The 11,811-nt window shown below is 37.4% G+C and overlaps 1 protein-coding gene across 1 annotated transcript; it reads left to right on the forward strand.

The window, feature by feature from the left end:
* The first annotated feature begins 8,009 nt into the window (after positions 1-8,009).
* LOC114036107 (olfactory receptor 508-like) lies at positions 8,010-8,954 on the forward strand. The gene has a single exon (XM_027852510.1). It carries the CDS (start codon positions 8,010-8,012, stop codon positions 8,952-8,954), a length of 945 nt encoding a protein of 314 aa, XP_027708311.1.
* The last annotated feature ends 2,857 nt before the right edge of the window (positions 8,955-11,811 follow it).

The following is an 11,811-nucleotide window of genomic DNA, read 5'->3' on the forward strand; positions in this document are numbered from 1 at the left end:
AAAGAAGTTATGATTGCTCATAGTTTTTATATGAAAGAAAAAGCAGGAAATAGAAACAGCTTAGAGAAATAGAAAAGTTCATATAGAAAATGCCTGCCATAACAAGAATTGGGGAGGGAGTTGGGGAATTAAGCCTTTTGTAACTCAAAGAAAGAGTCACAACCATAATTTTCAGTTCATTGCAGCCATCACAGAAAGAACTATGTCCTTATGAGTGGATGCTTAGCCATTTTAATTTAACCTTCAATGCCCAATGCCTACTCTTTAACTCTAGTTGAAAAATGCCTATAGTATTCTCTCCTTCTCTCTACCATATCCATTGTGCCGCCATGCAAGCTGTCACTGCCAAGAGCTCCCTCTTTGCCACAGTCAGCTCCCCTCTCCTTTGCCAAAGTCACAGTTCAGCAACTCAGTTCTGCTTGGTGGAAAGCCTTCCCTAGGTTTCTGAATGGTCTCAGTCTTTCCCAAGACAAGAAGGCTGTCTGTCTAGGCCTGCAACTGTCAGAGCAACAAGTTAGGTTTGAATTCTTTTTCCTTGTCCAGGGCCGGATAAGCATATCACAGAGTCCTAAAACTGATTTTTAAAATGTAATATTTAGGATAGTCAACTGTAAAAAGACAACATGCAAAATGAAAAGAAAGAGTGATCCAGCAGTTAGGAGTCTATGCTTCTAGTTCAGTCCCTGAAATTGACGTTGGATAAATCAGATGTCCTTTTGGAATATAACAGCTTCCTCTCCTTATCTCAAAGGCATCAAGGGAGATCATGTCATTGTGAGAGCATGCCATGAATAACGCTAGAAGAAATATCATCCAATTGCATCTTTTTATGTTTATATTTTGGATTGAGAGAAGAAATCCAAACCCTGTGGACAGGAAGCCACACAACAGACCTATTCAATAGTCTTTTCTCCTTAATGATCCTTGGACTCCCAAACTTCCCAAATTACATCATGATAGCTAGAAAAAATGAATCCTTTGAAAAAGGACAACCCTATTTTCTGTTTAAAAAAAACTAAGCATCATAAAAAGCATAGACATATGAGGATTTTTTTTAATTATAAAAAGCATGCATTTAAAACCCAGAGCTAGCATTATATGTGCTGGGGAGACATGAAGCTCTTTCCCAATGAATAAAGCAGTAGGCTGATTAATCATGCTAATTGTCTTCCTCATATCCCAACTTTATCATAGGGAATGCTTTTTTGATATAGTGCTATAATCTTTTGACAAGATGTTATCTGAAAAAATTTTATTGATATTAATTTGTTAAAGTGATTTAAAGTTTTCTTTGTTTTATTTCCCTGATTTAAGTATTAGAAGTATATTTGTCTCATGGGGGGGTTCATAGTATTTTCTATCTAAATTTAAAAAATAGTTTACGTAGTAATAGAGATATTAATTGTTTAAAAGTTTAATAGAATTCATCTACAAATCTATCTGGACCATGGTTCTCCCTCTTTTTTGGCAGTTACTTTACAACTAGTTCAATTTCATTTTCTTTTAAACTAGTTTAATTTGATATTTATGCTCTCTATTTCATGTTCTGTTAATTTGAGCATCTAAGATTTTTGTAGATAACCCTCTATTTTGTTTAAATTTTCAGTTGGTCTGGTATGTGAACCAATCCATCGAAAGTATTTATAAAGCATCTTTTCTGGCCAATGTTCCAGGCCCTGTGAATACAAATACAATGAACATGCAATGCCTGTTTGTCAGGAAGTTATATTCAAATGGAAGAGACAACAGCAAATATAAATATATGCAGAATATATGAAATACAAATAATTACAAATTCATTAAATTCAAGATATTTTGAGAGGAAGGACACTAGCAGTTGAGAAGATCAGGAATGACTTCCTATAGAATGTGGTGTCTTCAGTGGCATCTTGAAGGGATGGAGGGATTTTATGAGGAAGAGAAATGGAGGAAGTATGTTGTAGCTATAGAAGATGGCCAGTGCAAAGGAATGGATTTGTGAGATGCATTATTATACATAACGAGTAGCAAGGTGATGCAGAGTGCTGGGCATGGAGACAGGAAGACTCATCTTTATGAGTTCAAATCTGACCTCAGAGACTTACTAGCTGTGTGACCCTGGACAAGTCACTTAACTTTGTTTGCCTCAATTTCCTCATCTGTAAAATGAACTGGAGAAGGAAATGGCAAAACTGCTCCAAAATCTTTGCCAAGAAAACCCCAAATTGTGTCAGAGTCAGACGTGACTGAAATGCCTGACAACAACGTGAGAGAGAGGCCAGTTTGCCTGGATAGTATAGTGTGGCTGGGGGAGTCATTTAAAATTAATCCTGAAACACGAATTGTAGAAAGGTTGAAAAGGTCTTTAAGAGGCTAAATGGAGGATTTTATATTTCATTCCAGAGGCAAAAATTAATATTGGAGTTTGTTGTGTAGGGCAATGATATGTTCAGATATACATTTAAATAAAATGACTTTGGCAGCAGGTTGGAGGATGGAATGACATGGGGAGAGACTTGAGACAGGGACACCAATTAGGAAGTTCCTCTAGTAATCTAATTGGGAAGTGATTAGTGTGTGATCTAATGTGACAGGTATATAGGTAAAGAAAAGGGGTATTGGATGAGAGTTCTGTGGTAGGGGTAGAGGTGGCAAGATCTGGCATTTGTGACATGTGAGGTAAGTGAGAATGAGGAGTTGAGGGTAGTACCAAGGTTGGAATCTTGGAGACTGTCTGACACAAATGGAAATTTGGAAGATGGTGGGATTGTGGGGGAATGGAATGAGTTTTATGTTGAACGTGTTGAGTTTGGGATGTCTCTGGGACATCCAATTTGAAATGTCAAATAGGCATTCAGTGGTAGGGGATTAGAGATCAGCAAGGAGACACTGGAATTGTATGTATAGATCTGTGAATCATAAACCCATGAATGTTGATGTGGTCACTGAGAGAGTATAGAGAAAGGATAAGTGGAGCCAGGACAGAACTTGTGAAAACATGAAGAGTGGCCATCCAATATGACAATTAAGAGATCACTGGAAATTTTGAAGAGAACAGTTTCAGTTAAGTGATGAGGCTGGAAGCCAGATTGAAAAGGGTTAAGGAGTGAATGAAAGGAGAGAAAGTGGAGAGAGATTTTTTTTTCTGTTTGTGATTTTATTTTATTTTGTGATTTGTCCTTCATTCTTTCTTGTGCTTATTTTTATTATTGATTAATTTATTTTTGGTTTTCAGCAATAACTTCCATAAGCTTTTGAGTTTTAAATTTTTCTCCCCCTCCCTCCTCACCTCCCTCCCCAAGACAGTGTGCAATCTGATATAGGCTCTACATATACATTCTTATTAAACCTGTTTTCACATCAGTCATGTTGTAAGGAAGAATTAGAACCAATAGGAGGAACCACAAGAAAAAGGATACAAAACAAAACAGAAGAAAAAAAAGAGCAAATAGTACGCTTAGATCTGCATTCAAACTCCATAGTTCTTTCTCTGGATGTGGATAGCATTTTCCAGCATAATTCTGGAGATGTCCTAGAACCTTGCATTGCAGAGAGAGCTAAGTCTGTCAAAGTTAGTCATCGCACAATGTAGCTGTTATTATGTACAATGTTCTCCTGGTTCTGCTCACTTCACTCAGCATCAGTCCACACAAGTCTTTCCAGGTTTTTCTGAAGTCTGCCTGCTCATCATTACTTCTAGCACAATAGTATTCCATTACATTCATATACCACAACTTGTTCAGCCATTCCCCAATTGATGGGCATCCCCTCAATTTCCAATTGTGTGCCACCACAGAAAGAGTTGCTATAAATATTTTTGTACATGTGGGTCCTTTTCTGGAGAGAGATTGTAGACAACTTTTTCTAGGAGTTTGGTTAAGCAAGGGAGAAAGATATAGATTGATAGCCTGAAGAAATGGTAAGTTCTACTGAAAAATTTTTTAAAGATGAGGGAGACAAGAATATTTGAAGGCAGATCACTAGGCAAGGAGAGGTTGAATATTATATATCATGATATGTAGTCAGTTTTGATATTTTTTTTATTTCTCCTCAGATGTCATCTCATTTTTTCATTTAACTTTAAAAAATCAGGAGATTCAAAGTAGAAGATTTGAACTTATGCACCATTCACCATATTCCCTGACTTCCCATAGGTGACTATCTTTTATCAGAAGGAGTTGCAGAATCAGACATTATATGAATGGTGGACAAGTGCACCTCTACTATCCTCCTTGTGGGATGGTTGTTCCTATTGTCATTTAAAAGGGACAGAGGATGAAGAGAATGAGCTGGAAATGAGGATTGCAAGGGGCAAGGGTTACCCCAAAGGGAGGGAGGGGGTGCTGTTGAATAGCTTTCCCATAAGAGCAGAGGGCTGTGTCTGTGGTGGGAGGTGGGGAGCTCATAGTGGATTTAATTGGAGGAAATATTTTCACTGCAAAGCCATTTCCTCTAAGAGAGTGCTGTACCTCTTTGTGCAATATTTAGCCCCAGAATAAGGTAGGTGGCAATATCTAGAATGGGGTTTGTAAACCTGGACTCTACCAAACTCCACTGTATCTGTGGATCGATTTTAATGGGTCTGTGAACTTGGATGTGAATTATTTTCACTAACCTCTAACTGAAATTTCTCATTTCCTTAATTTATGAATATAGGCAACAAATGTCATTCTGTGAGGTTAGTGGTACATGACACAAAAGAGTAGAGAACTTTTGAAATATAGAATGGATGAGTAAGATCCTAAGTACAGCCAGCACTCAGACTATAATGACGGAAGGAACAGGGTAGGATAGAGTTTGGAACAAGATGACATAACCTTTGGAAAGGATACTTATTGTGCTATGGATGGGCAACTAGATTTGGCGCACAAGGAAACTTCTGCATCAGGGCATTGCTTTCCTTTGCCATTTCTTCCCTCGTAAACTGATGTCTCTAAGAATAATGCACAATAGCAAAAAGGAATGATATATCAAGACCTGTTAAGGCAATAACAAAGAAATTGGGTGGAAAAGGGAGCTCAAAGATGGTGTTTCTGGAGCGTCAACTTCATGTGGGTCTCAGAGGGAATAGAAATGGAACACATTTTGTTTTCACTTTCTTTCATTCTTTTTTATTCGAGTCTTCTTGTACAATATCTGATTGCTCACTGTCTTGGGAGGGGAGAGGGAGGAAGAGAGGGATAAAGTTTTGAGCTCAAAACTTAAAAAACACAAATGTTAAAAATTGTTTTAACATATAATTGAGGAAAATAAAATATATTCAATAAGAAATGGAACAAATAAAGATGTAGGCCATAAATAAGAAAATGAAATTCAGGATAAAATGGAAGAGAAGAGAAACTTGTAAAAAGTAGAAGTAAAAGAAAATGACTGAAACGGGTTGGAGAAGAGGGGTAGGAAAATTTCAAACTAATCACTTAACTGAGAGGGAAAGGAAAAGGGATAGAAGAAAAGAAAAAAAATAACACAAACACAAGAAAAATAAATGAACAATTAAGTAAAATGAAAGAACTTGGGATAAGGTAAGTAATTTAGAGTGCAGGAAGGAGATGGAGCCAATGGAAAAAGAAAAGCATCAAAGTAGTTTAAGCAAACCTAAGTTTAGGGACAAAGTACTGACATAAAGAAGGGCAATAAAGAAAAGCAAAACTAAATAAATAAATAGAGGGGAACACAAGCTTAACAACCATTACTTTCAATGGGAATAGATCAAACAATTAAAAATAATATGAAAGAATGTATAAGAAGATACCCCCAAATCTGCTATATACAAGAAACACATCTAGAAAGTAAATGTATGTGGAATTCAAAATGAAAAGGTAGTATAAAATTTACTACACACCAAATGAATCCAGAAAAGCAAAAGTAGTAATAATGTTATCAGACAAAGCAAAAATAAAACTCACAGTAGCAATAGAGATAGTAAAATAAGCTACATTACGCTTGGGGAACCATTGATAATAAAACAATATCGATACTAAATGCATAGGCACCAAAAGGCATGCCTCTAAATTTATAAAGGAAAAGTTAACTGACCTGTAAACAGATATACATAGCAAATTATGGGAAAATGATGATGTGCTAGGACCTAGAGGAGTCCAGCTCCCCTATAAACACCTTGGAAAAGCTCTACAAATGCATCAGAAGGAACTTGATAAATATTTTTTTTAATTTAAAAAAATAAAATTTTAAAATCTTCTTGTCCAGTCTAAGACTGCACAAAAAGACTTCCAGAATCTCATGGATAACAGACTAGCCCTGGCAAGTAGGAGTCAAAGCACTGACCCAGACCAGGAAACAAAGTGATCCAGAGCCCAGGTAGTTTATGTGCCCATGAAATTCAGGGTCTAGGAAATCTGCCAAAGGAACAGCAGTAGATGGGGCCAGACTGGTGTCTAGGTAGCTCAATATGCAGTGCCAAGGGATGTATAGTAACAAACTGGGACAAAATAGTACCCAGGCAACCCAGTGCACAAAACCCAGGCAGCCCCACCCAAGGCAGACCAGGGAATAGGGTTAGACCAGAGCACAGGCATCTCAGTACCTATGCTCAAGTAGTGTAGCTCACAGGCTAAACAATGCTTATACAGCCAAATGGAGTCACAGCAGGAAAAAGGGCAAGGGCAATACCTGGGAAGGAAAGCACTGAGGGCCTCTCAGGAAGCCTGCTACCAACACTATTAACAATATCTAGGTGGGATCCATCAGACTCACAGCAAGGAACAGAGCCAATCTGAGTTTGACATTGTGCAAGAAGGAGACAGACAGCAGAGGAGCTTAGGACAAAGTCTAGGTTGAGCCACCAGGAGACTGACCCTAAATCCTTCAGAAGATAGCATTAAACATAGCCTGCCTACACCATCCAAGAGCACTGAAGGGAGCAGGGTTTGACTGAAATACAAAGCCCCAGTCAAGAAACTGAGGCTGGAGATAGAAGTAAACAAAAAAATGGCAAATATGATGAATACCTTGAAACTGAGAGAAGCCCAAGAAATAAACCTAGAAGAAGAAAAGAGTTACTTCATCGTTATTCCAAATACGCCTTTAAAGGGAAAAAAATTAAAAGATATAGATAGTAATAGGAAACTTTAATGTTCTTTTATTAGAGCTATTAAAAAAGTCTAACTTAAAGATAAACAAAAGAGAAAATAGAATTGAACAAGTTGGAAAATTTAGAGCAAACTGACTTACAGAGTGTTTTTCAATAGTAATATTAAAGGATATATATGTTTTTCCATCATCAAATAATGCCTTTAAAATTGACCATGTACTAGAATAGAGAATTATAAATGCTAAAAAACAACTAGAAATATTACACATCATTGTAGACTGTACCACAATAAAACAACGATTGAGTAGTTTAATTATGGTATATGTTAAATTAAGAGAATGCAAACAAAAGATACAGACCTGAATGCAGACTTAATAATAAAATCTTGAACAGTGAGTGGACCAAAATAGAAGCCATTAATAATAGTGTGTAAGAAAACAACTGTGACAAGACAACATACCAGAATTACTGGGATAAGTCTAAAGTAATAATCAGATGAAAAAGTTACACCCTGGACAGTAGATATTGACAATATGGAAAATAAGTTAACTAAAGATAGAATTAGAAATAGAAATTTGGTAAATAAACCAAAAATATGCACAAAAGAGGAAATCTTGGGGGGCAGCTAGGTGGTGCAGTGGATAGAGCATTGGCCCTGAAGTAAGGAGAACCTGAGTTCAAATCCAGCCTCAGACCAAACACTTGACACTTACTAGCTGTGTGACTCTGGGCAAGTCACTTAACCCCAATTGCCTAAAAAAAAAACCAAAGAGGAAATCTTGGGAATTATTTAAAAATAGACAAAGTAGGAAATCAAGACTCAAAGCCAATAAAACTACAAACTAGTTCTTTGAAAAGATGAACAAAATCAATATGTCATTAGTTAATCTGACTAAAAAATGAGGAAAATAGAATGAAACCTACTTGTAAAATATCCTATTGAGTCTCTATCTTCACTTTGTTATACCAGGAATCACACATGGAGTCTAAGCCATCAGGAAACTACACAGCAGTCACCAACTTCCTTCTGCTGGGATTAACAGATGATCCCCTTCTTTGTATCATCCTTTTTGTGTTATTTCTGGGGATATATGTATTCACAGTAATGGGAAATTTCTGCACAATCATTTTAATCAGGCTGAGTCCCCAGCTTCACACCCCCATGTACCTCTTTCTTAGTCATTTGGCTTTTGTTGATTTTTGCTATTCTACAGGTGCTACACCTAACATGCTCGCAAATTTTTTAGAGGAAGAAAATATCATCACTTATTCTGGCTGTATTGCCCAGCTGTGTTCTCTGGTAACGTTTGGGGCCACAGAGTCCTTCTTGCTCACATCCATGGCATATGACCGTTACATGGCCATTTGTAACCCTTTGCTTTACTCTGTGAAAATGTCTAACCAGGTTTGCCTTCTGCTTATAGTGATTTCCTATATAGGTGGTTGTCTGAATGGGGTAACTTATACTGGCTGCTTATTGAATTTATTCTTCTGTGGACCCAATGTAATCGATCACTTTTTCTGTGACTTCTCTCCATTGGTTAAGCTTTCCTGTTATCATGCTTTTGCAGCAGAAATACTCCCTGCTATTTACTCAGCAATAATAATATCTATAGCTCTTGTTACCATTGTCATCTCCTATCTATATATCTTCTTCACCATTCTCAGTATGAACTCCACTGAAGGAAGACACAAAGCCTTCTCCACCTGCACCTCTCACCTCACTGCAGTCACTCTGTTTTATGGGACCATTATCTTTATTTATGTAATGCCTACATCCAGCTACTCTACAGAGCAGAACAAGGTGGTATCCATTTTCTATATTGTGGTGATCCCAATGTTGAACCCCATGATCTATAGTCTGAGGAACAAGGAGATTAAAGATGCCTTAAGAAGACTGATCAACAGTAAAAGACATTCTTAATTATTAAAACGATTGACAATTTCAATTAAATAAGATTTTTTTACAAGGAAATGTAATTATTTAGGTAATATGATTTAATAGAGTGCTAGACTGGAAGTCTAAAGAGATTTAGGTTTTATCCTGTTATGGATTTAGACTTTGGGAGAATTACTCTCCCTGTGTGTCAGTTTCACCTCTAAAATTCAGGAGTTGGTCTAGATTATCTCTAATATCTGTGGTGTAGTGAAAATAGCACTACATTTGGAATCATTAGCTGAGAGTTCAAAACTCCTATTCACTTGACCTCTTTGGGCCTCAGCTCCCCATGTTGGACTAGATAATTTATACTCATAGATTTAGTGATGGAAAGATTGATAAAGTTTATTTAGTCAATCTTCCTCATTTCATAGATGAGGAAACTAAGCCCCAGGGAGGCTTAATAACTTGCTCAAAGACATATAGGTAGTGAGTGTCAGAGTAGAATTGGAGCTCAGGTCCTCTGACTCTAGGGCCAATGCTCATTTCACTGTACCACTAAGGCCCCTTCTAACTCTGGATACATGATCCCTTTAAAACTTCCAGTTCTAACATTCAGTGTGTTGATTGGCTGAGTAGTAAAATTCTACAACCAAGTAGGGCTTGCAACATTTTTTAAAAAATAGGTTTTTTCTTCTTTTTTATATTTGATCCTTTTTCTTACTGTTTTTATTTTGTCCCTCTTTGTACTATATCTGTTTGGATGCTTGTGATTATCAAGGGAAATTTCAATAAAATCTATAAGGTAAAAAAAGAAGTAGGGATATTTCTTGACTAGGATTGTCAAATAAAGATTCTACAGAAAAAAATTTGTGAATTAATTGTATCCCTAATCCTTCTTTCTTTTTTTTGTTTTTATTTAGTTTTTATTTTTTTTAGCTTTTTTATTAATAAATTTATTTATTTTTAGTTTTCAACATTTACTTCCACAAGATTTTGAGTTCTAAATTTTCACTCCATCTCGCCCCTCCCCCACCCCAAGATGGCATGCATTCTGAATACCCCTTCCTCTAGTCTGCCTTCCCTTCTATCTCTTCCCCCCTTCTCTTATCCCCTTCCCCTTCTATTTTCCTGTAGGGCAGGATAGATTTCTGTACCCTGTTTCCTGTATTTCTTATTTCTCAGTTGCATGTGAAAACAGTTTTTTAAATGTGTTTTTAAAACTTTGGGTTCCAAATTTTCACATTGTTTTCCAATTTTTCATTGTTTTGGATTTGTTTTACAGTGTTTTGATTTCTCATAAAGTCACTAGCTTCCAATTGCTCTATTCTAATTTTTAAGGAAGCATTTTCTTCAGTAAGCCTTTGGACTTCCTTTTCCATTTGGTCAATTTTGCTTTTTAGGGCATTCTTCTCCTCATTGGCTTTTTGGACCTCTTTTGCCATTTGGGTTAGGCTATTTTTTAAGGTGTTATTTTCTTCGGTATTTTTTTTGGGTCTCCTTTAGCAAGCTGTTGACTTGTTTTTCACGATTTTCTTGCATCACTCTCATTTCTCTTCCTAGTGTTTCCTCTACTTCTCTTACTTGCATCTCAAAATCCCTTTTGAGCTCTTCCAAGGCCTGGGACCGATTCATATTTTTCTTGGAGGCTTTGGATGTAGGAGCTTTGGCTTCATTGTCTTCTTCTGGTTGTATGTTTTGATCTTCTTTGTCACCAAGTAAGATAATATAGTCTGACTCTTTTTGCACTGCTTACTCATGATCCAGGCCAATTACTTGAGTTTTAAACTCTTTGTTAAGGTAAGAGTCTGCTTCCAATGTGGAGAATGTATTGTCCCAAGCTTCGGGGGTTTGTACAGCTGTTTTCAGAGATACTTCTAGGGACCCGTAAATTTTCAGTTCTTCCAAGGTGGTATGATAAGGGGCAAGGTGTTTCTTTTCCACCACCACAACAAGCTCCACCACACCAGGGCTCTTCCTCGCCCCAGGACCGCCCCTCAGAACTGTGACCCAGATCCAAGCAAGGGAAAATCAAGAGATTCCTGCCTCAGCGCTGGCAAAGATATCCCTGAAATTCCCTTCTGATCAGCCACTTGATTCCCCTTCAGTCTGTGGCCTGGAAGCTCAGGAGGCAGCCAAGGCCCTGGGCCATGCTTGGGACTTGCGGCTGAGACCTAGCTTCTCTCACCGCAGTCACAGACTTTTCCCACTGACCTCCTAAGTTGCCTTTGGCATTCATGGGTTGAGAAGACTGGAAACCACCACAGCTGCCTGTGACTCAGTCGTCTGAGGCCTGCCCCAGGTTCGCTGCGGCATGCACGCCCATGCTGAACTGCGCTCCTCTCCCTGCCCGGAGCAATATACCTTTCCAATCAACCATCCAGGTTGTCTTGGGCTGGAAATTTGTTTCACTTTGTCTTTTTGTGGGTTCTGCAGCTTTAGAATTTATTTAGAGCCATTTTTATAGGTATTTGGAGGGGTTTGGGGGAGAGCTCAAGCAAGTCACTGCTTTCACTCCTCCATCTTGGCTCCACCCCCCCAATCCTTCTTTCCAATCTAACTATGGATACTCTCATTTTAAAATAGTACTGGTCTCCTGTAACTTTGCTTTAAATGGTTTTCAATTAATTAGCATCTTTTATTCTATCCTCCCACCCAGTTTTTGTTGCATATAGAAAGTTTTGGGGTTTAATTTTCTTATTCATTCTTCCACTTTTTTGTTTAATTGGATTGTTTAATCTATTAATATTTAAGGCTTAATTTCCTCTGTTTTTCTCTATTTCTTTTGTATTTTATCCCCTCACTATTATTACTTTTGCTTAGAATGCTTTGATATTAGTTTTCTCTCATATTCTCTTCCCCATTCCTCTTTATCTGCCCTACCCAAAGTTCATTGAATTTA

The sequence above is a fragment of the Vombatus ursinus genome, unplaced genomic scaffold (assembly GCF_900497805.2).
Source record: "Vombatus ursinus unplaced genomic scaffold, bare-nosed wombat genome assembly UNPS02009770.1, whole genome shotgun sequence".
Classification (NCBI taxonomy): domain Eukaryota; kingdom Metazoa; phylum Chordata; class Mammalia; order Diprotodontia; family Vombatidae; genus Vombatus; species Vombatus ursinus.

Excerpts from the sequence above, each read along its gene's own strand:
- LOC114036107 (XM_027852510.1), top strand. The coding sequence starts at position 8,010 with ATGGAGTCTAAGCCATCAGGAAACTACACAGCAGTCACCAACTTCCTT.